This window comes from Pleurodeles waltl, chromosome 11 (assembly GCF_031143425.1).
Source record: "Pleurodeles waltl isolate 20211129_DDA chromosome 11, aPleWal1.hap1.20221129, whole genome shotgun sequence".
Lineage (NCBI taxonomy): Eukaryota > Metazoa > Chordata > Amphibia > Caudata > Salamandridae > Pleurodeles > Pleurodeles waltl.
The window spans coordinates 271,023,287-271,050,138 of NC_090450.1; the positions used below are offsets into that span (position 1 = coordinate 271,023,287).

Here is a 26,852-nt window from a genome sequence, read left to right on the forward strand (position 1 = left end):
TTGGTCATGGATTAAAAAAGGGGAAAGTTTAGGAGTGGTGAGGATAAACAAACATGGCATAATATTCAACAAAAAGATGGGGGTGGAGCCAAGATGTCGACGAGAGCAGACACATAAGGCAGAGCTCCGACCAAAGCCCGAATAATCCTGAAATAATAGGTCGTAAAATTGATTGATCTGGGCAAGCTATGCAGGCCTGAGAGTGGGACCAGTGACAGGGAAGGAAAGACTGAGGCACTCACCTGCAATCCAACACAATCCTCGGGCCGGACCAAAACGGAGAATGGCAACAACGTGGCAGGGCTGTAGCGGGGAGGATGACTTTTCAAACCGCCAGCCCGGGTGAGGAGATTTCACGGTGAAGGTCTTAGGGGAATAAGGGGCGGCTGCTGAGAACCTGCTGTTCACCTGAGAGGCGCAAAAAATTGAGGTGCAGCGATCCGGTCAGCAACAATGAAGGTGATCCAGGAGACAGCCTGCGATCCTCTGCCTGGGAGGCGGGCGGGCCAAGACTCATCCAGAGGCCGTGGCGGAGTGGCAGGCCTGGCCAAGAACTGCAGCCCTGGATGAGCGACAAGGGAGGCGGCACAGACATTGGTACCACCGGCGGACTGCCTGAGAGAGAAGCCTTCACCCCAGGCCGGGTCACAACCTGCATGGCCCAGAGCGGAGCATAGCAGCCTGTGTAGGGTGCCGTGGAAGAAGAAGACTGCGGGTTGCGGCAATCCTGAGAGCTGGGACGCCACCAGAAACGACTGGACAGGAACGAGGGACCCAGACAGAAGCAGGGAAGGCTGGTGGTGCACGGGTGTGCAGTCAGAGGGGCCCCTGGGGTCTGACTCGGTGGAAAGATGTTGCCACCCTTAAAGGAGTCGAGGGCAAGGACCCCCAGAGTAGGTCTCCGTCTGGCAGGTGCATGGTCGAAGGAGGGTCTGGGCCCAGGGGATCCCATTCACCAAGGGCAAACTCCTCCCCCAAAAGCCAACAGGCACAGCCGGCCGCCGCTCCACCATACAACCCACAATAGAAATAAAGCCCTGGCCAGTGAGGGGTGGCAGGTGGCGAGACCAGGTGAGGCCCCTGGTTAAACAAACGTGATAAAAGGGGCCCAGTCCTAAATTACTCAGGGGAAAAGATCTAGGCGCCCTTTGAGACACACTGCGATACTAAGCCAAAGGAGGACGCGTGGGACCAACCATTCCAGAACTACTATTTCTGGGCAAACGAAGACCGCCCTCCCCCCCCAAAAGGGACTACAGCTGAAAGTGACCTGCCGGAAGGGGGACGGGGGAGTAGACCACAAAGGCGGGGCAGCCTGACCCCGTACCCGCTGGACTTAGACTCAGCCACATAGATGTAAATTCGGTGGGGGTGGGGGGGGGGGGGGGGAGTGGGAATGGGCAAAGGTGTTGGGATGAAACGCAGAAGACAAATAGCCCCAGAAGGAACGGTCCTAATCCCGTACGCCCCAGGTACGGCAGGGCCCACCCCCCCACACCCTCTTTGCCTCCCGGTCGGGCCGGAGGTGTTTTGACTGTGCCCTGCTGAGAGGTGACGCTAACCTACGGCCCTGAACCCCACAAGAGACACTATAGCTAGGGACAGCCACCTACTCTCAGCCACTTAATTAGTGACCAAGACTTGATTATGAGAGAGAAAGATCAACAGACACCGTGCCAGGGAAAACTGGATAAATACACAAGAGTGGTTGCACCCTCTCCAGACAACAGTAGGCAACCACTACTACTATATTGAAAATGTCACTTACCCAGTGTACATCTGTTCGTGGCATTAGTCGCTGCAGATTCACATGTTGTGCATAGTCCGCCGTCTGGTGTTGGGTCGGAGTGTTACAAGTTGTTTTTCTTCGAAGAAGTCTTTTCGAGTCACGAGACCGAGGGACTCCTCCTCCTTTGTTCCATTGCGCATGGGCGTCGACTCCACGTTAGATTGTTTTCCCCGCAGAGGGTGAGGTAGGAGTTGTGTATGTTAGTAATAGTGCCCATGCAATGGAATGAATAAGTATGTACCAAATAAGGTTTAAGTAATATATTTACAAATATACAAATGTTGAAGATAACTTCTAAACAGCTACAGGCTCCCGGGGAGGCGGGTGGGCACATGTGAATCTGCAGCGACTAATGCCACGAACAGATGTACACTGGGTAAGTGACATTTTCAGTTCGGTGGCATGTGTAGCTGCAGATACACATGTTGTGCATAGACTAGTAAGCAGTTATCTCCCCAAAAGCGGTGGCTCAGCCTGTAGGAGTGGAAGTAGTCTGAAATAAAGTTCTTAGTACGGCTTGACCTACTGTGGCTTGTTGTGCGGATAGCACGTCTACACAGTAGTGCTTAGTAAATGTGTGAGGCGTAGACCATGTGGCTGCCTTACATATCTCGTTCATTGGAATGTTTCCTAGGAAGGCCATGGTAGCGCCTTTCTTTCTGGTTGAATGTGCCCTTGGTGTAATGGGCAGCTCTCTCTTTGCTTTGAGGTAGCAGGTTTGGATGCACTTAACTATCCATCTGGCTATACCCTGTTTTGATATTGGGTTTCCTGTATGAGGTTTTTGAAATGCAATAAACAGTTGTTTTGTTTTCCTAATTTCTTTTGTTCTGTCAATGTAGTATATTATGGCTCTTCTGACGTCTAATGTATGTAGTGCCCTTTCAGCTACTGAGTCTGGCTGTGGGAAGAACACTGGTAGTTCTACCGTTTGATTTAAGTGGAACGGTGAAATAACTTTTGGTAAAAATTTAGGATTGGTTCTTAGGACTACCTTATTTTTGTGTATTTGAATAAAAGGTTCTTGTATAGTAAACGCCTGAATTTCACTTACTCTTCTTAGAGATGTGATGGCAATGAGAAATGCAACTTTCCACGTTAAGAATTGCATTTCGCAAGAGTGCATGGGTTCAAAAGGTGGGCCCATGAGTCTTGTTAAGACGATGTTGAGGTTCCATGAAGGAACAGGTGGTGTTCTTAGTGGTATAATTCTTTTTAGGCCTTCCATAAACGCTTTAATGAGAGGTATCCTAAATAGTGAAGTTGAAAGGGTAATCTGCAGGTATGCAGATATTGCTGCGAGGTGTATTTTTATGGAAGAGAAGGTTAGATTTGATTTCTGTAAATGTAGTAAGTATCCCACTATATCCTTTGGAGATGCATGTAATGGGTGAACTTGCTTATTATGGCAGTAGCAAACAAATCTTTTCCATTTGCTTGCGTAGCAGTGTCTAGTGGATGGTCTTCTAGCTTGTTTTATGACCTCCATACATTCTTGGGTGAGGTTTAAATGTCCGAATTCTAGGATCTCAGGAGCCAGATTGCTAGATTCAGCGATGCTGGGTTTGGATGCCTGATCTGTTGTTTGTGTTGTGTTAACAGATCTGGTCTGTTGGGCAACCTGACATGGGGTACTACTGACAGGTCTAGTAGTGTTGTGTACCAAGGTTGTCTTGCCCATGTTGGTGCTATTAGTAGGAGTTTGAGTTTGTTTTGACTCAATTTGTTTACTAGATATGGAAGGAGAGGGAGAGGGGGAAAAGCGTACGCAAATATCCCTGACCAGTTCATCCATAGAGCATTGCCTTGAGACTGCCTGTGTGGGTACCTGTATGCGAAGTTTTGGCATTTTGCGTTCTCCTTTGTTGCAAATAGGTCTATTTGAGGTGTCCCCCGAATTTTGAAGTAAGTGTTTAGAATTTGGGGGTGAATCTCCCATTCGTGGACCTGTTGGTGATCTCGAGAGAGATTGTCTGCTAGTTGATTTTGGATCCCTGGAATAAATTGTGCTATTAGGCGAATGTGGTTGTGAATTGCCCATTGCCATATTTTTTGTGCCAGGAGGCACAGCTGTGTCGAGTGTGTTCCCCCCTGTTTGTTTAGATAATACATTGTTGTCATGTTGTCTGTTTTGACAAGAATGTATTTGTGGGTTATGATGGGTTGAAATGCTTTCAACGCTAGGAATACTGCTAACAATTCGAGGTGATTTATATGCAGCTTTGTTTGATGTACGTCCCATTGTCCTTGGATGCTGTGTTGATTGAGGTGTGCTCCCCACCCTGTCATGGAAGCATCTGTTGTTATCACGTATTGTGGCACTGGGTCTTGGAAAGGCCGCCTTTTGTTTAAATTTATACTGTTCCACCATAGAAGCGAGATGTATGTTTGGCGGTCTATCAACACCAGATCTAGAAGGTGACCCTGTGCATGTGACCACTGTGATGCTAGGCACTGTTGTAAGGGCCTCATGTGCAGTCTTGCGTTTGGGACAATGGCTATGCATGAGGACATCATGCCTAGGAGTTTTAATACCGTCTTTGCCTGTATCTTTTGTGTCGGATACATGGCTTGTATAACCTTGTGAACATTTTGAACCCTTTGTGGACTTGGAGTGGCTATTCCCTTTGTTGTGTTGATTGTCGCTCCTAAGTATTGCTGTGTTTTGCACGGCAGAATGTGAGATTTTGTATAGTTGATGGAGAAACCGAGTTTGTAGAGGGTTTGTATGACATAATCTGTGTGGTGTGAACACTTTGTGAGGGAGTTGGTCTTGATTAGCCAATCGTCTAGGTACGGGAATACGTGTATATGCTGCCTTCTGATGTGTGCAGCTACTACTGCTAGGCATTTTGTAAATACTCTTGGTGCGGTTGTGATACCGAACGGCAACACTTTGAATTGGTAATGTAGTCCCTTGAATACGAACCTTAGGTATTTCCTGTGCGAGGGATGTATCGGTATGTGGAAATACGCGTCCTTTAGATCTAAGGTTGTCATGTAGTCTTGTTGCTTTAGCAGTGGTAACACGTCTTGTAGCGTGACCATGTGAAAGTGGTCTGATTTGATGTAGGTGTTTAGAGTTCTGAGATCTAGGATTGGTCTCAGTGTTTTGTCCTTTTTTGGTATTAGAAAGTACAGTGAGTAAACTCCCGTGTTTTTTTGTGTACATGGTACCAATTCTATTGCGTCCTTTTGCAGTAATGCTTGAACTTCTAGTTCTAGAAGGTCTAGATGTTGTTTTGACATATTCTGTGTTTTTGGTGGGACATCTGGAGGGAGTTGGAGAAATTCTATGCAATAACCATGTCGGATAATTGCTAAGACCCAAGTGTCTGTTGTTATCTCCTCCCAAGATTTGTAAAACTGACTTAGTCTTCCCCCCACTGGTGTTGTGTGAAGGGGTTGAGTGACTTGTGAGTCACTGTTTGGTTGGAGGGGTTTTTGGACTTTGAAATTTTCCCCGGTTTCTAGGGAATTGTCCTCCTCTATACTGGCCCCGAAAGCCTCCCCTTTGGTACTGTCCCTGGTAGGTAGACAGTGTAGATTGTGAGGTGCTGGCTTGTGTGGCTTGACCCCGAAACCCCCCTCTGAAGGTTGTTTTGCGGAAGGTGCCGAAAGTGCCTCTGCCCTGCGGGGAATAGAGTGTGCCCATGGCCTTGGCTGTGTCAGTGTCCTTTTTCAATTTCTCAATTGCCGTGTCGACTTCGGGTCCAAACAATTGTTGTTCATTGAACGGCATATTGAGCACCGCTTGCTGTATTTCCGGTTTAAAGCCAGATGTGCGCAACCATGCGTGCCTTCTTATGGTTACTGCGGTATTTATTGTTCTTGCAGCTGTGTCCGCTGCGTCCATAGAGGAGCGTATTTGGTTATTGGAGATGTTTTGTCCCTCCTCAACCACTTGTTTTGCCCGTTTCTGAAATTCCTTGGGTAGATGCTCGATGAGATGCTGCATCTCGTCCCAATGGGCTCTATCATATCGCGCTAGGAGCGCCTGAGAGTTGGCGATGTGCCACTGGTTTGCAGCTTGTACTGGGACCCTTTTCCCAGCCGCGTCGAACTTGCGGCTCTCCTTATCCGGAGGTGGTGCCTCGCCTGATGTGTGCGAGTTGGCTCTCTTGCGAGCTGCCCCTACCACAACTGAATCTGGTGGCAGCTGTGAGGTGATAAAAGTAGGGTCCGTGGGCGGTGCTTTATATTTTTTCTCCACCCTTGCAGTTATCGCTCTACTCTTGACAGGTTCTTTGAAGATCTGCTTTGCGTGCCTTAGCATTCCTGGAAGCATAGGCAGGCTTTGGTAGGTGCTATGGGTGGAAGAGAGGGTGTTGAAAAGGAAGTCATCCTCGACAGGTTCTGCGTGTAACGACACGTTATGGAACTCTGCTGCCCTAGCTACCACCTGTGCATACGCTGTGCTGTCCTCAGGTGGTGAGGGCTTGGTAGGGTACGAGTCAGGACTATTGTCTGATACTGGGGCGTCGTATAGGTCCCAAGCGTCTTGGTCATCTTGGCTCATGGTGGTATGAGCCGGTGAATGTGACGGAGTCTGTGCCGGTGATACATGAGTTACAGGTGGAGGAGAGGGTGGCGGGGTTACCTTTTTAACCACTTTTGTTTGTGGTGTTTGTTCCTGTGTTTGGAACTCGAGTCTCCTTTTTCTCCTGATTGGGGGAAGGGTGCTGATTTTCCCTGTCCCACTTTGTATGAAGATCCGCTTTTGTGTGTGGTCTACGTCAGTGGTCTGCAACTCTTCCTCAAATCTGTGCTTGCGCATTTGAGAGGACAGTGATTGTTCCTCTGAATACGAGCTGGCAGTCGGTTCGGTTGCCGGTCGTTTTGGCACCAAAACTGTGTCTTTGCTTGTTTTCGGCTCCGAGGAGAATTTCCTCTTTTTCGGAGTCGAGCCTTCTCGGCGTCGATCCTCCTCGGTGCCGCTGTCTCTGCGTCGAGCAGCTTCGGTTCCGCTGTCTCGGCGTTGATCTTTTTCAGCAGCAGTGTCTCGGTCCCGAGATGGCTGCGTGCCTGTGTCTCGACCCGAGTCGGACGATCTCGGCACCGGTTCGGCCTTTTTCGGTGCCGATGGTCGGTCACCTACTTTATGGGTTGAGCCATGGCCTGTTGGCAGTGGCATCCCCTGGGCCTTGTTTGTTTTCTTGTGTGGTGCTTGCTTCGACGTCTTACTCACGGTTTGTTCGACGTCGAATTCGTCCGAGTCCGATTCATGAATGGAGAAGGTTTCCTCTTCTTCTCCTTGTTCCTCGAACCCTCGTTGTCCTGTCGGCGTGGCCGCCATCTGTAATCTTCTGGCTCGCCGGTCACGGAGCGTTTTTCGGGACCGAAACGCACGACAGGCCTCACACGTCTCTTCCTTGTGCTCGGGCGACAGGCACAAGTTACAGACCAAATGTTGGTCTGTATATGGAAATTTATTGTGGCATTTAGGACAGAATCGGAACGGGGTCCGTTCCATCAGTGTCGATCTTACACGCGGTTGGGCCGACCAGGCCCCGACGGGGGATCGAAATTACCCCGAAGGGCTACCGGAGCTCTTCACGATTCGGTGTCGATTCTATTCTAACCCGATACCGAACGAAACAATACCGACGTAGTTTTCCGAAGTTATGACTATCTTTCCGTCCCGAAACCCGGAGCGAAAAGGAACACGTCCGAACCCGATGGCGGAAAAAAAACAATCTAACATGGAGTCAACGCCCATGCGCAATGGAACAAAGGAGGAGGAGTCCCTCGGTCTCGTGACTCGAAAAGACTTCTTCGAAGAAAAACAACTTGTAACACTCCGACCCAACACCAGACGGCGGACTATGCACAACATGTGTATCTGCAGCTACACATGCCACCGAACATATATATATATATATATATATATATATATATATATATATATATACACACACATACACAATGTTATTTCCAGCCAAACTAAAGGTACTATATCAGAGCAAGGGACACTTTTTCCAAGCAACAGCGGAAGCCTGGGAGCGGCTGGAGGAAAGGCCACAAAAGCTTCAGAGGGGGAGAAAAGAATAGAGGGAACCCAATCCTGACGGAAGCCCTCCCGTCCGGAGGAGAAACAAAGATCCAAGAGGAAAGCTGGTGCGTCATTGCACCGAAAGGGAATAACGCAAAGCGCCTGATTTGGCAGACCGGGGGACACACCCAGTCTACATCAGAAGGGACCCACCCATCACCACAAAACGCAGCAAAAATTTCACCAAAAAAACTCTCTCACCCTCCAAAGAGACCACACCGGAGTCCTTACACCACCTGGCACAGGCCATAGACCAAGTGGAGCAACAGCCCTCGGGAATGGGGGACCCACAATCAACTGACACTGCATCAGATGCAACAGCGACCTTCTAGAACTCTGAAGCAAACCAAGCATCAATGGGCATGAAGGAACAGACGAGGCATACCGAGAGACTTTACCTCCTAGGACTGACCTAGTAAGAAGGTGATTGGCCCAGAACCTCGAGCCCTGGTACTCAATAGGGGCAATATCCTAACTGGCAGATCCAAAGTACAAGTTATAAATGTTTGGGGATGGGGGGTGGCTACAGACCTTTGTAATCCCCCTGGTGAGTAAATGTATGTTGATGGATATGTATGCTCACTGTGGGGAAAGGGATGGGGGGTATTGAGGGGAAGGGGATTACAGTTTGTTGAGAGGGAAGGTTGGCACAACAAAGGAAAGATTGCGATATTTGTCCAAACTCGGGGAGGGAATACACGTATTTCCAGATGGCACAGAATCACGCTAGAAACATGCGCATCAGGGGGAAAGGAGATGAGGGTTGATTCACGCCACTATCCTGGAATGTCAACGAGTTGAGCAGCAAAGTAAAGCAGGGACTAGTGGCAGCATATATAAAGAGGCACAAACCTGATATCGCCATGCTCCAAGAAACCCACCTATGAGGCACACAATGCCCCTTCCTAGGTAGAGGGGCATACACACTGCTGGCACACGCAGGCTTTACCACAAGGTGTCGAGGGATGGCGGTGCTGATGAGGAAGACACCCCATTTAATCCTGAAAAACTTTGGAGGGACCCCAATGGAACATATGTAGTGGTCAAGGCAGGTAGGGGAGGAGTGAGGTGACAGTTTGGGGTGTGTATGCTCTGCCCCGTCTCCAGCCACAGACATATAATAGACAGGCAGAGATACTTTCAGAATCAAACATATCCCTTCATCTAATAGGTGGAGATTTTAATGATTTGCTACACCCTGACATAGATCGCGGAGGTACCCCACCAGAATTTGTGAGGACCATGGGGATGACAGATCTCTTGATGCGCCACCACAGAGATACCAGAAAATACTCGTACTTCTCGGGACACATAAGGTCTTCTCACACCTAGATTATATCCTGGCCCCAGCTGGTGAAGGAGGCAGATAGAAAAGGCAGAAACACACACCAGGGGACTGTCAGACCATTACCCCCCTGTGAGTGGCAGTCGGAGCCAGACCCAGACAGAAGCAGGGAGGCTGGAGAATGAGAACATGGGATTTGAAAGATGAGCAAGTAGCACAGGAGATTCAGGTAGAGACCGAACTGTACTTTAAGGACAATAAAGACTCATTCACATCAGTGACTAGCTCATAGGAGGAGCATAAGGCTGTACATAGAGACATGGCTCAAGCATACAAAAAGAAAAAAGAAGAACAGTAAATGGAATCCCTACAATCCCAAATGGGGGAACTAGAGGGGCGGCTGGTGCGAAATGATGCCCCCACACAGACTCATGCTCCTGCGAACGGAGTACCAAGCACTGGAAAGCGAGGAAGCTAAAGCCCAGGGTCTGGTGACACAGCACTGCTTCTACGAGCAAGGCGATACAGTAGGTAGGCTCTTGGCGTGGTTAAGCAACCATAAGAGAGAAGCACGCTGGGAGTTCAAAATTGAGGGGCCTCACGGGGAATGTCATAATACAGACCAGGGAATAGCCAACGAGTTTGTGAGATTCTACAGGGAGCTGTATAGAGAACATAAGCTCGCAGATACCTTCTAAATCAGAAGATATCTATGCAGGTGGAAACACCATCCCTATCCCCAGGGGATCAAGACTCCTTAATAACGGAATTGGACCTAACAGAAGTCAGAGAGGCCATGGGCAAACTGAAGTTAAGCAGAACTCCAGGGACCAAAGGGGTCCCGGTGGAGTTCCTTAAGAAAAATGTGGACATTCTCGGTCTATACCTACTCAACATGTTTAATGAAGCCAGGGCACAGGCTACTCTCCCTTGGGACCTGCGGATGGCAATGTTAGTGGTGATCCCAAACGCAGAGAAGCCACCTACTGAATGTGGTTCTTATAGACCAATTTCACTCCTCAACATTGAGACAAAGATACTAGTGACTATATATTGGCAACAAGACTCATCGCTTTAATATGCTCCCTGATACATAAAGACCAATCAGGCGTAATGCCCGGGAGATCAACAAAACTCAGTGTCCATAGATACCATAACTGGCTGTCACCAGTGTGGTCGAGACTAGATCCCCATCTTTTATTGTCGTTAGAGACACGGAAAAGACTTTTGACATGGCCCATCGACAGTTCATGAAACAAGCGTTAGTGAGGTTTGGACCAAAATGTATGGTATGGGTAACCCTATTCTATACAAGCCTGATTGTCATGGTCTGAGTGAACGGGCTACGTTTGCAGAGATCCCAATAGAGAAGAAGAAAAGGCAGGGCTGTCCTCTTTCACCGCTGCTGTTGGCCCTCACCTTAAAACCCCTGCCCGGCTCTCGTGCAGCCGGAAATATCGGGATTCCAATTAGAACAGGGATACCCTTCCATAGATGACCTGACCAAGGGAGACACATCCACACGATTCTAGAAACTTTCAAACACTTCAGTTCCGTGGCGAGTTATGGAATTAATTGGTCCAAATCGAGTCTCTACAGAGCAGGAGGGCACCTGGGATAGTTGACCCTCAAAGTAGACGAAGAGGGTTTCAAGTACCTGAGGGTGTATGTGATCCAAGACTCAGAAAAGTCTCTGCATCAGAACGTTCCATCAGTTATGGAGAGCTACATACAGGCATGGAGAGATGGGGGAAGCTGCCGCTGACACTGTTCGGCAGGGTGGAGTTCTGCAAGATGATTACCCTCCCCAAGCTACTATACATTCTCCAAAACACAAATGTTAAAATCCTGGAAACCATATTCTCCAAAATAGAGGGGGATGTCGGTAAGCTGGTGTGGGTGGGATGGGCTGGGGGGAGGGAGGGAACAGCCTGGGGTCTCCTTACAACACTCCAATGCAACACATACAATGGGGGGGGGGGATGTCGCTCGCTCATATCAGGGCCTATTACTAGGCAGCGCACTTCATAGTAATTAATGATTGGCTGCACGCTCTGGGGGATCACACTACATACCTACTGGAAAGGAGCCAGTTTGAGCAACGTACCCTGATGCACTACCTGTACAGAGGAACAGTACAGGGAAACACCTGGGTCTCACACAATTAGTGATTACAGCTTGGGAGAGGGCAGGGCAGAAAATGGGCTGGCACAGAAAACTCACAAGAGTTACCCCATTGTGGGAGGGTAGTCGAATGAGGGAGACAGGAAAGCTTCAAGACTTTGGAAACTGGGACATTACCAAAATCTCCTGACTAGGAGACCTGATAGAGGAAGGGCGACTAAAGTCATTCGATAGCCTTCAAGTGAAATATCAAATGTCCCAGACACAACATTACAAATACCTCCAGCTGGCACATTCATGGCACGCAGAGAAACTAGGTATGACAGAGCTCTCTGAATACACCGTACTAGAAGGGAGACTACTACTAGGGCAACTGGACCAGAAACCAGTATCGTGGACAAATAGAACAATCAATAACAATATGCCGAACACGTTGGGAGGCCTAAAAAAGAATTGGGAGCAGGCAATGGGAACTATGGAGAATATTGACTGGGAGGCCGCCCTGATGCACCTGCGGCAGGTAGCAATAAGAATACGCCTGAGATTAATACATTTTAAGATCCTACAAAGGCTATATCACGACAGGGCTAGGCTCCACAGTTACAGAAGGGCAGAGTCACATGGTGGTCCGAGATGTACGACTCACAGACGGACATTTTATCACACACTCTGGGAATGTTCTGTTATCCTGATATATTGGTTCATGATACTGGGTTAATTGTGGTGGATAGTAGAGGTAGAGAACCTCCACAGACCCCAGGTATGTGCTTTTAGAGATACCCACAGAATGGATGTCCCGCTATCAAAGCTCCTCTTTGCCAACTTGGGGTTGGTGGTGGCTAAAAGGGATGTGGCACAACACTGGCAGGTGTCGGCATTGCCCACGTTTGGGGAATGGAGGTCCGGGATAGACATGCACATCATGTCAGAAAAAGTGACATATCAGAGGGTGCCTGAGGAAGTTCCTAAAGATTTGGGGACCTTGGAAACAGTACCACGATGTTTCGGAAGGGGACACAGGGGGAGCTGCACCGCCTCTAATGGGTGTGAAAAAAGCAGGAGGGGAAGTCTCAACAACAGCACTACTGGAAGGACTGGATTCGCCTTTACCGCAAACCTTTTGCCACGTGTTGCAGAGGCCCACTTGATTAGAAGTTATCTATGCCATGGTGGGGTGCTATTATTGACCCTATTTGGGTGTGGTGTTATGTTTGAAATTTTAAAAATTTCAATTACAAAAAATATATATATTTAACACAAAACTCGCACAAAGAGGACCATGATTACAAAGCAAGTCAATGAATAATCTGACAAATCCCCAACTGGATAAAATGTATTACTGTAAAATGTCCCATAAAGTTTGAAAGAAAAGGTATTTGTCTACCCTTAGATTTCTACTGCTGCTGTTGAACAACGGAGAAATCTAAAACAGGAGGCTAAAGGAATCAATGCTGAAAAGAGGCAATTAAAATACAAGGACTCATCAGTCAATATTCGCATACCGCTATAAATCAATATACTTTTACCAAGTAACAACTTGTACCAAACATCCATTTTAGAAAAACCTCAAAAAAGTACAATCCTAGCTATCTGAATAGTCTAAAATAAGGAGTGAGAGAATTTGAAAACTGTGGTTAGAATGCAGAGAAGACTTCAAACTGACTTTTGTCATAATGGACCTGATAACATAGAAACACCAATGTTTTAAAAATGACCAAAATCCAACTTCAAACCAGGCAGAATTTTCAAAATGTTAGAAAGCACCTAAAACATAAAAATATCTGAGTAATCGAGACATCAGTCATAACTCCATTTCAGATTACGTAGAGCTGCAGCATGAGCATTGTAAGTACTACAAATTCAAATAAAGGAATTAATTCCTTTAACTACTGCTGCAAAACACTATCTCAGTTTTGAGGTTTTACTGAATATTTCAAGTTCGTTTAGGGTGAAGAAAGGAGTCCCTTTTTGGGGGCTAAACATCTGAGCCGAAATATGGCAAATACATTAATTTTGGTTGGGGTCAGAAAAGTCAGGACCATAGAGGAGCTGTTCCAATATAATGACTATTTTGAGAGGGGCTTCAAGTTTACACAGAAATGGTTCGTAATTGTAGCTTTAATCCAGATGTGCTCGACTGGCTAAGCTGCAAACTTTGAATAAGAGGATCTGGATTTGAATCCGGCCCTTGGCACTTGATTGTAAGTTGAGTGATTCTGGACAAAACACGTACTCTCTCTGTGGTTAAATATAAATGTACATTTGTAACAATTTACAGCACTCTGTTGCTTCCCAGCTAGAATTAAGCTATATAACACATTATATTTACTATTGTTTCTTTGACTTTTTAACTCTTCAAGCTTTGACATAAGTGAAGCTGTTATTACCTGATGCAACCTTGGGCTGGTTCCCAACAATGCCGACTGTCCTTCCATTCATCCTGGCAAAGCCAACAACTATGTTCTTTGCATAATTGGGCATGATTTCGAAGAACTCCCGATCATCAACAATCTAAATAGAAGATGAACAATCAACAATGATTTCAAGATGTCAGACACATACTTATTTCCCAGCCTTTCAAAGTCCAGAAAGACACACATCTCTCTGTGTTTTTCTCATACCAATCAAACTCATGAAAACTCTGGGCTTCATCATCTCACCCAGAAAGTCAACACAGATGTTTGCATATGCTTCTTCAAACTCAGGATATGGGTCTTCTTCATGCCTTACAGAAAAACAGCCTTGAACACAATCATTTACTCTCATCTCAACTATGATCACGGTTTCTACCCAAGGCGTACAACTGGCAAATTCAAGTATCTCTTACAGGTCAAAAATACAGCTGGAAGGTTACAAATGTACGCTTGCCACAGGAACATAACACCCTATTTGGTCTCCACCTATTGCCCATCACCAAACTTGTACAATTCCAGTCAGAATGCATGGATCACTAAGTATGCATGAAATGCTGCTTCGCAAAACTGAAACTCCAAAAACCTTAATCTAATTTTTCCAGTCAACACCACACTACTCGATACTACCCCATCCCCCCCAAAAAAAAATTAAAAAAATTGTGAAGCGATCTTTATAGTTTGCTCTAATATGCAGATGATTTTACCTTTGTTCACTCAAATTTAAAATGCCTTGCCCAGATCATTATCTGCTACTTCGAAATCTCTAGAAGTTTCTACTTCTAAATCTGTAAAATCTTCCCATCATGCCACTTTCAGGGTAATTCTTAAGTCACATTATACAACTGGCTTTTAACTTGGAATGGACAAGGTTGAAAAATGTAAAGTGGGAAAGCAGAAAGGAAGGAAGGCAGCAAAGAGATACATTTTTAAAAACGACAGACAATACCAAAATGCATACCCACATTTTTGAGCTATGTGCAAAACCTTTTTCTGTTTTTTTTTGTCAATTATGCTAAAAACTCATTGGTGTCCTCATTTACTGAGAGCATTCTCCACTGTGTAAAGATAGAATGGTGGGGACTCTAAACACCCTGAGGAAAGTCAGACATGCTTGGCACACCATGAAAGTACCATAATAGTTTACTGGTGTCCCTTCAGAACTGCCTGTAAAACCTGTACTTTTTGAAGCAATTTCTTTGGGAATTGTGCTACAAAGTGCATTTTATGGCTTTTATTTTCAAAATCACCCTGAGGCAATGCTCTGAGGGAAACAGGACTTGCTTGCTTCGCTAACTCAGGGACAATCAGGTTAGAGATTTATGTACCATTTTCAAACATCAGCCTCCACAGCAGAGTCTGTTGGTTGGAGAATACTGACAGAAATTCTAGAAATAGATTGCTCAGTTAGATAAAAAAAAAATACATCTGCCCTCCAGTGTAAGCTGAATAATCATCGAATGCAGGCCAACACTTAGAGCCTCATTATGAGTTTGGCGGACGGCAGAGGCCGCCCACCAAACTCATCACGCGACCATACCGCCATCGCGGGCTGAACGCCACCGTCCCTATTTTGAGTTGCCGGCTGGGCCGGCGGGTGGAAACAGTGCTTCCGTCCGCCGGTCCAGCGGGTAACAGGGCTGTAACATTGCATCCGTATTTCGGGCAGTGGAATGTGTGAAGGGCTGTGCCTGGGGGCCTCTGCACTGCCCATGCCAAGTGCATGGGCAGTACAGAGGCCCCCCCGGACGTCCCCATTCCGCCAGCCTTTCAATGGCGGTGTAAACTGCCATGGAAAGGCTGGCGGATTGGGATTCGTAATCCCCAGGGCAGTGCTGCTTGAAGCGCAGCCCTGGCGGATTACAACCACCGGGACCACCAAGCTGCAGGCTGGCGGCAGCCTGGCAATGTCAGTGGTCAGTCTGTGGCGGCTCTGCCACGGTCATGATGTGGCAGTTGGACTGCCACAACCATGGCGGTACAACTGCCACCGTGAGTCTGGCAGTCTGAAGACCGCCAGACTCATAATGAGGCCCCTAATGTGAGTACCTTTCCATATTAGATGCACACATTCAACTTCCAAAGACGTTCAAATGGGGTTAATCAAACAAGAACAGCTTCTGTTTAAATATTTTAATGCTACTGAACAGACACCTTCCAAAAAGTGTATTTTGTGAGATGAGAATTGTTTTAAGAGAAGATACTTTGTTATATCAAACACAAAGCAGCCTCCAAGTGGAATGTGACGACCATTCCATTACTGTGGTTGAAGGTTATTTGACCAGGTTTTACTCTATGCGTTCAGCCTCAGTTGAGAATTTTAGAAGGGAGTATGTGTGGACTGAGAATAAAGTGAGTAACACACCTGAGAGGATGATTAAGGATTTCTTCTCATGAAGTGTTGGATTTTTTTCCATGAGCAGATTAAAGATTCAAACAAAGGTCTAGGTGTACAGTGCTTTGTAAAGAGGGCAGGCATGGAACTCATTGGCCCCAGCGATTCCACCTTACCAAATGTCTTTGCAATGCAATGCAGCTCTGCAACATCTATGTGCTATGCTACATGATGTCATCAAATGTCCCCCAATGTCCACATGGAAAAATAACTTTACCAGATATCCACATTTGTTTGGATGAACTATATTCAATGTCTTTCAGTTACAGGTAGGCTGATTTCACAAACAGGAGATTATTCTTAAACATTTCTTAAACAGGTCTGGCAAGAGGGTGATACATATTCACAATGGGGCCACTCGCTTATATGGTTTTCCTAGACAATACACAGGCATAAGGAGGTATTTGAACAGAGGCAGGTGTTAGACTGTGGGAGAGGGATGAAGTAATGAGCACAACAATGAGAGGCACGGCAAAGAGAGGGTTGAAAGGGTAAACAATTCAGTCCATCTTCATTTTAGTCTTGCATGTAACCAGAAGCTGTGGAGGCTAACTCTAACACGTTGGACATTCTAGCAACAGGTATAATGAGACTAGCCAGTTCCCATGTGGTACTGGTGGTAGTGAACAAGGGAGGCCACATGGACGTGCTGTGAAACAAAAGAAATGGTAGGAAACACTTTCTAATTATCAGGGATAATACACTGCTCCAAATTATATAGATTAGGCCAAATAATTAAACATTTCCCTTTATATTATTATTGGAACACTACATCAAGTCATTACATGCATTACCTCATATTTAGGTTTAGTGACTGTATAATAATCAACTGCTGTCATTTAAGGAAAATCTAAAAGAAATCTTTGGAAATGTGTTCGGCAATACGACAGAAATACACAAAATACCTCATGTAATTTCACTCAAAAACACATTATATAGATGTCCTTTCCTCGGTCAAGTAGAACTTTCCTGTATTCTATCCTTATCAAGGGAGCGCAGATCTTTCCAGTAAATTCATAAAGTAAAGTCCTACATGGTTTCAATATACAATGTCTAACTATATTCAACACAATAATAAGATCAGTTATTCAGCAATGTGTACACTGTCCTGAAACGGGCTCTGTTACACCACAAACTTCCTTTTGGGATATTGATGCCTGTCCGGCAAATAATGAACCAGGTTTTCTTCCTTTCATGGGGAGAGGGTGGCTGCACACTTCTTGGGGATTTATACCCAAATGATCACTTCACTTGCTTCGAAGAGGCTTGTAACACATTTACACTCTGATCTGGTTATTTCGTGCACCACACAGGCCTGACGGATATAGCTTGAACGACTCGGTGTCATTTGACATGCAGAGCAAATTGTCAGTTAATTGTGCTTTGATATAAAGCTATGCATATGGACGCAGTAGGACCTTGTCTGAGATCACGCCTTGCCTGGGTCACTGACTTGGCTACACCACTCACAGAAAGGGATTGGGGGCCTGTCAATGACCTTACACATTCGGTATCCTGTAATGCACACTTTAAGTTAATACACTATAATTTTTTTTTTTTTTTTTTTTTTTTAACACAGGACTTACCTCACCCCCTGGGGACCTTTATTGCCCAGCCACATGTACCAGGTGTGGCATGGACGGGGTGGATTTTTTACACTTAGATTGGCTGTGTAAGGAGGTACAGGGTTTTTGGACCTGAATGGTGCCAGAGATACCGAGTACAGTGCACTTGCTCCTCGACCTTTATGCCACTATGTTGTCTACTAGGTAATTTACCAAGACCGAAGGGTAAGAAGAGAGCTTATTATGTCATGCACCTGCCACTAATTTTGGCTAAGTGAAGAGTCACTATCACATGGATAGGACAGAGGGCACCTGACTTTGACCACTGGCGTAAGGATGTTTTGGAATGGGCTGCGGCATAGAAATCTCACATGCAACTCAGTAAATGGATGATAAAGCAGAGCAGGATCTTGCAGTGTTGGGAGACCTTTGTTCTGTGTTTTTAGATCCAGATGCCGATACTGACTCTGCAGCCAATGATAGTTCAGATGACTCAGAGTGAGTGTGCAGCGGCAGGTATGGATGAAGTCCATGCCTGGAGAAAATGTTCTCAATGAGTATCTCTGTGAAGGCAGGAAGTGTCAACCGGTGGAAATCAGGGGAGGTGTGTATATATTTTTTTTATGCCTTCTTAGACTACTTCTGCTGAGCTGCATGCCCTTCCTTTCCCAAACCTGCTGTACTTTTGTTTCTGTTAAAAATGAAAATAAAGGTTTTATTTAAACAGGTATTGTGCAACAAATGTTTGTGTACACGTATAAAAGCAAAAACAGTCTCTCTCTCTCACTTTCTAAATTCTAGTTCCAAGTCAAATACACTTCACTGCTACCTGCAGCGACTTAATGGTAGCAGGGCTCTAGTGCACTGTCTGATGAGTGGTAGTTAGACTTACAGAATGAATGATGTCCAGCATGTCGTAAGCCTTAGTGGACTCCATTGGGACAATTGTGTCCAGGCCAGGAACAAGGCGATCACTAAGTCGAAAAATAAAATATATATTATATTCAACACATTTGTAATGCATTGAAGACACAAAACGTCACAAGATACTATCTGACATTCCACAAGTCACAGATGTTAGAAGCATGACATACAAAAATTTACATAACTGCTCTACATACAAAAAGTATAGTGTTACATTTGAGGCACAGAACTGATAACCTTCTTAACTCTGAACCAATGGAATCCTCAGGACTCAAGGCCAAGATCATAAAGTTCACACCAGCCTGCCCAACAGCAAACAACCCTGACATGCATAACCTTCAAATTAGCACATTTTTCACAACGTTCTTATATGCTGCATGTTGTTGTGTGACTCCCTTTTTGGGTGTTCACCCCCCAGTTTTTCATTTTATTTTAGACTCACCAGCTTGTGACCTTAAACTTTAACACTGCTGTCCTTTGCCTAGTGTATTTGCTCTGGTCCTTAAAAATATTTAGAACCTGGCTTAAAACCGATTGGCACATTTAGAGTTCTCCTATGCACATAGAACCATTAATGTAACGGAAGCTGGTATAGGGATACCACTGTACAAGGGACTTTCAGCTAAATTAAATGTGCCAATTAGATGTAAGCCAATCATACCAAGTTTAGAAGGGAGAGCACATGCACTTTAGCACTGATCAGCAGTGGTAAAGTGCCCAGAGTCCCAACGTCAACAAAAAGGGATCAGACAAAATAGAAGGAGGAAGGCAAAAAAGTATGGGGAAGACCCTGTGAAAAAAAGCCAGGTCCAACAGAATGTAAGCACTTTTTTTGAGGAAGCACACATCTTCTGTTCAATCAAAACAAGTACTCTTGTCTACAAATATGTAGGTGAAGGAAAATCCCCTCTTTGGGGTTTTCCTGAAAGTTTTTTTTTCAGGTAGATCACAAAGTCTGTCAACAGCTACCCTGTCAAGTCCAGACCTAAAAATAATCAGGAAAGTTAAACAAATCCTTCAATTCATGTGTCTTCTGTTCAGCTCTAGAGCAGTTTATGAAATGCACATCAAATGGTCATCTCAAAGGAGTTGGTGTTCAAATGTTACCACACTTAGAAGTTAGAAGACACTCTAGTAATTCCATCACAGGGTCGAGGGGGGATGGTTCTGGGATTTCAGAAGACTGTAAAAGTAAATGTTTTAGGTCTGGCCTTTGTGATAGCTTTAGCTGTTGCGCTAAACATTTGTTTACCTAAAACAAAGGTCACTCTTAATAAACATACGAAGCTGGGCATTTGGTCAGTGGGCTTCATCCATTTCCCAGTATTTTACCTTTAAGCGATTTATTAAATTTAAACATTGTACATTTTGTTTACTTCATGTCCGAGAGTTAATCTGACAATATGCTGCTGCAGTAAGTACTTTAAAAATATATAACCAATTAAAACAACAAAAGTTGCTTTGTGTCTTGTGTACATTGGCACTATTTTCAAAGATCAAACCACATTATTTAAAAACATAGATTTATTACTTTGACAGAATTTAATCTCTTAGTATGTATCAGTAATTATTGTTGTGCAGTCTCAAAGCGAACTGCCTCTAGCAGATATGCAGGGGTACCTTGTTAAAGTTATAACTTGATGATCACTAGTCTGTACAATGAAACTGGTTTGAGAATTAAGGGTTATTATTCTTATCAATCATTATCTTTTAAGCAGTATATTTATCCAAGATAGCCTGTAATTATTATCATATTTAAGCTCTTCTAACATGGTATTCCCAACTAATCACTATCACCAATTTATTTTATTGGTTTCTTTGTTTGGCAATTATCTGCATTTCCGTTTCTGGCTAATTAATTAATAACTTTTTCCAGTGTTGCAGAAGTGGAGAGTAATCGGATTTCCAATTTTACACAATATGGCCTTCATTTTGAATCTGGCGGTCCTTGGGGTGCAAGACTCAGGGTGGCGGTCTTACCGCTGCTGGGCCTGCAGTAAAGACCACCATATTACGACTTCAGCTGTTTGGCCAGAGCCAAACCACCGTAAAGCCGCCCGTACCACCAAGGCAGTCAGACCGCCGGGCTGGAGGTGAGTACCTCAGGCCCGGCGGTAGCCGTCATACCACCATCGGTATTACGACTCAGCACACCGCCAGCATTTTCATGGAGGTCGCACGGCCACGAAAATGCTGGCGGTCATGCACCCAACTATAAGAATATCAATTTCTGTTGCCAGCACACACAACCACACACCTACATTCACGCACCCCCACTCACCCACACATTTGCTTACATACTACCCCCACACACTTGCACCCAAACACGCACTCAGATACACCTATTCAGTCGCACACGAACAGACACATACACTTGCATGCACTCACTCAGACAGACAGATACACTCACATGCAGGCACTCAAACTGACAACCTCTTCCCCCCCTCCGCATTCACACACTCACATCCAACATGGCATAAAAACACTCACAAACACACACACACCACTTTACAGACTAGATTAGTACCAGTACCCATGATTTTTGGGGTAATTTATATACTAAACCTAGCTACTTTTTCACTTAATTGTGAGACCTCCCAGAATGGTCGATTTTGATGAATCTTCAGAACATATGTATTACAACTGCTTGTTTTGCGGAACACCTTGGGCATTCATCAATTATAGCATACACATGTTTAGAGTATGTTAGGAGTCAATTATAAGAGACGTAAGATGTTATGTTGAACAAGCTTAAATCTGGCATTTCCGAATAATGTTTTTGGTTATGTAAGGGTTTGTTTCCATTCTTAATCGGATATATTGCTCAAAATCCGTTACCATCTTTGGGTTGTAGGTTTGTTAAGGTAATTGATGATAAGGCTGAGAATATATTTGTCACCGTCTTCCTAGTGCTGCCCAATTTTAATATTGTCTCTAATATCAGGAGTGCAAAGGGGAGTCCGTCTGAGTTGGCTATTCCTAATGGCCTATACAAGTGTGTTGCATTTAATGAATTGACCTTTTGGAAAAGAAAATTCATGTTAACCCACTGGTCTTTTAAATTGTCATTCACATTTTTCTTCTTTCCAGTTTCAGCATATTGTTTGTGAAAGTGGATCAGCTCACTTTACCATTCTGAGTAACTGTACAGAGTATATGCACATTGTTCACATCCACTTAGAAAGTTCTTTGCTCTTAAGTAACAAAGCAGGATCAAAAGGTGCTTGATTTTCTTTATTTTTTATATTAACTTTAAATACATCTTATTTATATTTCCTGCTCTTTGGAAGGTGAGATAGATGCCAATGTATTTTCTGTCTCCTAGAAGGTTTCTGTAATGAAGTGTTAAAGTGACAATGTAGCATTGTAGCTGCCTTCAATTAAAGTGATTAGTTTGGTGGTGATGATTAATTCTGGCCTTAATTACTAAATAATATTAATAAAGATACTATTAACGATTTGCATGGTACATTTGAAACGCTTGTTATTTAGAAAGAAAAAAAAAAACTCACTAGTAAAGCGCCTAAATAAACGCTTCCCATTTAATTTTTTTTATTCCAAGCACTTAGCAACCATTTGGTGGCTGTATGTTTTATTTTTCAAGTGACACTGCATTAAAAAAAAACATTGCAACACTGAATGCCAGTGTTATTGGCTTGGCCAATGCTTGTTTTTTAATGCTCTCTCCCTAATATTGCTCTGAGAGACACAAAGAAAACAAAGCCTTTCTTCTAGTGAAAGCTTTTTCCTCCATTATCTTTAACATCATGATTTTTTCATGATGGAAACTTGTCTGCAAATACCTATATGTGATAACAGGACCAGATGAACATATCATATTCTCTCCAGGGCGTTGTAACTGCATTGTATATATTTATTTATATAGGGTTTTATTCCCTGAAGAGAGAACAAAGCACTTTGTTAGATGGTATTTTGTCACCATTTAAGGGAAAGTACTTGGCTGCAAGATTATTGATTTGCAATGTGAACTATGTGGGAAGCCTTTTGGTGTAATGTTTAATTGGCCACAGTGGTGTTCATATCCTGACTTATGGCACAGCACCTAAGAGTGCAGTAGGTAGAAGTAGAGTGTGGTATAGAATGTATGCAAGTCCCATTAGCTTATAGGCGTGTTTGAAAAGATATTAGTTGTGAGCTTGGCTTACGTGGGAAGTGTTTTGGTGTCACTGTGTGAATACTAGTGGAGTGCACTGCTCCTCTCACTGTGATTGTGCAGTTAAACTTATGTATGAGGTGGAGCAATTTATTGGCAAATATAGTTGTGCATGTTGGCATGCCTGCACAGAAGACAGGATAAAAGCTACAGTTGTGGCAAGGTGCAAGCCTGTAACCCACAAGAAAGGAATGGATTTCAGGCAGCCTAGCTAAAAGCTGTATGGACTCAACCAAGAAGCAAAGGAGGGGAGCCACCGGCCATGCACTTGATACAGACAGTCAAGGTAAGAGATCTTAAAATTACACGAACAAGTGAGCAGGAGTAAACCGTTGCCATGGCCCTGAAATGTACAGCCCAACCAGGAAGTAATTGAGAAGTAAACCCCAAACATGCACATAGGAAATACAGCCATAGTGAATACTCTGTAGAGCAAATCAAGAGAAGACAGAGGGCAAGTACTGTATACAAGCAGCCAAGACAATCTGTCAACCCAGATGTGAGCATTCATAGCTTTTTTTTTTTTACTGAATGATCCATTTTCACCGATAATTCATCTTACAGATCCATATCGTACTTCCCTTGAAAATGTTATTTACATGAAGAAAATTAATACTTTTAGCAGAGAAAATATACATTATTTTATACCCATGGTATATTTGATTTATCAGCACATTATAACAAACTGGTTAAAACAGCGACAAATCAATCTGATTTCTCTTCTATTTACTTATGGGTGCATGGACTAAATCATTAGTAACCAAAATAATTTGTTTACATCCAGGATAACTCTTATCTTATTTATTGAGTGTAAGAGAAATTTCCCCATATGTTCCTATATTCTTATAATTTATTTATTCTAAGATGAAACCACAATTCTCGCTGACTAACTGCTCTAATTTTGGTTTTCCATTCCTTAATTGTGGGGGAAAGGGAAGAATTCAATACATGGTTAATAGAGCTCTAGCAACAGTAAAATATATAAAAATACAATCTTGGTAGTTCTTCTCTAATTGCCTTACTTCGGAGTAATAGTTTCTTGGATATTGTGGCTAATCTCTGCAAATAATTTCCCCTAAAATAGTATTAAAATACAACATGACAAAAGCATTTTAATCTAATTACTGTCTTCCCTGCATCTAAAACAGGGATTTCTATCCAACTTGAACATTTCGATTAATATTTGTGGGGCATAATACAGCATTCAGCTGTGAAAATTAGAACCTCTTCCATATTAAATTCATATTGAATATATTGTTTCCAGCTGCACTCTTCCATTCTTAATTAGAACATTCGAACGTTGGCAGCTCCTTTGAAAACAACGGAGTGCTGCGGGCTTTTGCTGGCCGGTAAAAGCCCACAGCGCCAACATTCCAATGTTAGCTTTGTTCACAGAATGATAGGAATGACTGAGAAAAGGGGAAGCTGTAAGTGGTAATTGGGAGTAGTGGACATGTGCACCTGTTAGTTGGGTGAACTGGCTAAAAAGGAGGGGAACGTCTGAAAGGAATGTTTGGGAGCAGTAGACGTGCACCTGATAGTTCATAATAGAAATGTTTGGGATGGGTCTGAGAGGATATTTAGTATTGTTTTATTGAAAAAAAAGAAAATATATATATATATATATATATATATATATATATATATATATATATAGATACACACACACACACACACATACATACACACACACACACACATATATTCACACCCCCATATGAATGCTGATTTATACTGCTATATTCCATTCCTCTTTCACAAACATCTTGGATTCAAGGAATCTAAGTATGGGAAGGGGGAGCAGGGGGATTACAATTGCCTCCTATAATCACCTTCTCCGGAAGGGGACTAGGTTCCAACTCAAGATCTTGTAATGATTGGGGACTGTCCTATCAGGCTGTAATAGGAGAATAACTATACTTTAAAAAAAATATATATATTTTATCGGGGAGAATTAATGAAAACCCTTATCTATCCCTTATTACTGGCTCACATTGAAAATTCTTATTCATAAGTATAGCCATCACCCTGTGAGTTGTTATGACTGATGAATAATAACACTGACCTATTTGTGAATAACATAGCTATTCTTTTGCTTTCTCTTTGATAAAACGTGTCTTCTGAAGCAATGCAGCTGTAGACTTAAATTTATAAACACATGAAAAAAATGTATCTTCTTTTGCTGTATAGCCTATCTGCTTTATAACTAATCACAACTTCCACCTTGTTCTGGGGAAAAAAAAGGGTCATGAGTTTTCTGGCAATACTTATGCTTATTATCAAATGTTTTACAAGTTTCATATAATTGTAGGATCTTTCTTTTTGTTTTGCCTTTTGTTACACACCTGTGCACCCTTCCCCTCTCCTCTCTTGTACAACCCTGTTGCCCCTCCTTCTCTAGGTGTGCCTGGTCACTGGTAACTAAGCTCCCCCCTTTTTAACATTTCATTTGAGTGCGACTGGGTGGCACTCTGAACTTTCTGGAGCTGTGCCCATGGATTATTATTTGGACATTTCTGTAAGCCTAAATGGTACTCAACAATGTCACAGTTTCTGCAGTTTTGAAAAGAGCGTGGAACTGCCTAGACCATACAACCTTTAAACTGGCTGACTTAACAAATTTTGTCTGAACATCCAGAGAACTACATTTCTCTGCAATCTGTTTGAGCTCCCAAAAGCATCTTGAGATCTCAAAAGAGACATCAGGGATTTTTTTTTTAAATAAATCACAAGCATTAATTGTCTTTAATTGATTAGTGTTATGCAGGATTTTCTCTTTTATTCAAAAACCTGAAAAATAGGCTACTACTGAGCGAGGTTTGAATCCATCTTGTTGAGCAGTGAAGGAACTCTATACACTCGCAGTCGTCATGTGACTTTTTAAAAACAAAACTGTTGTTTAGTTTTGTAATACCTTCGTTCACATCTCCCTTTTTTACATGTGTTTCCAGTACTCCTACTATTTGTAAATTTGACCTTCATCAGAAATTCTCTAAATCCACATTTTTCAGTGTATTTGTGCTTAGTTTCTTTTATATTGGAGATGCAGAGTTTGATGAGAGGTATAGGCATTTTCCAATTACTCAAGTTGAAACATGTATTAGATCTTTTAGATCTACTATGGGTTTTTATGAGGCTGATGTGTTTGTTTTAAGACTGCTATGTGGAAGGTGTTCTACCAGTCTAACCAGATTTTCCACCAATGGTGTATAACTGTTACCCCCTTTATGGGGGGCATGTTAGTTCTAATTTTGTATTTCGGGCCCGTTGTAGTATCTTTAAATTCTCCGACAGTTTCTAGTTTAAGTTTCATGTTTCTGTTGACTTGCCTTTTGTGGGGGTTTGTTCTAATATCAGTTTCCTCTTAATCATCACTTTCTATTTTTTCTCCTCTCTGTAACCACCTCTGGTGCCCTTGATGCAGCACAATACTTCTTTTAATATATCCTTCCTCCGTGTGATGGTATTAGAATTAGCTGAACAAGCTCATTGTCTGTGTTTAAAAATAGGGTCTGGTAAATGGATTTAGGGCTCAAATATAAATATACACATTTTCCCAAAACTCTTTAGGGACTGCCACAATCTTTTCTCTTCCTTTACTCCCGTCTGCTACCACCTGCTGCTGTAACCCACCATTTTATATTTTCTCAGGAACGTTTAATTATTATGCACAGGCTCAGTCCAGCCAGCTATGTGTCACTGTACTCTATCCTCGCCGCTTACCTCTAATCACGCATTTTCTCATCTTTCTGAGGAGGCCAGCAAGGAATAGAGAGGGAACTCTGGATGTCAACGGGGTAGGGGTGGTTGTGAATTAGGGGGGGGAGGTGCATAGGCACAGCAGCAGTAATGGGAAAATATTTGCCATCAGTGCAGTGTGTGTGTAGCGATCATTTGAGAGTTGCCTGAACGTTTATTCAGTCCATACCACCACTCAATGCATCAATTGCATTGCTCCTGCTGTGGCTGTCTATCACACCACAACAACTGCCGCAGCTGTGGCCTTCGAGTTGTTCTATTACTAGTTAACTATTAAAGACTAATGGTTGCAGAGTATTTTCACTACTTCAGCACACTTTGCTAGAAGTGAGTGTTACTGCTTTGTCTACCCTGCTTCTGATTCAGGAATATGA

At 43.6% G+C, this 26,852-nt stretch overlaps 1 protein-coding gene across 1 annotated transcript in view; it reads right to left on the reverse strand.

The window, feature by feature from the left end:
• Positions 1–26,852, reverse strand: part of PCCB (propionyl-CoA carboxylase subunit beta) — a 238,766-nt gene that overhangs the window by 101,344 nt on the left and 110,570 nt on the right. The window contains exons 9-10 of the mRNA XM_069213539.1: positions 18,514–18,595; positions 13,638–13,761 (exon numbers count right to left, since the gene is read on the reverse strand). Of these exons, the coding sequence (XP_069069640.1) occupies positions 13,638–13,761; positions 18,514–18,595 (206 nt within the window). The remainder of the gene's footprint in view (positions 1–13,637; positions 13,762–18,513; positions 18,596–26,852) is intronic.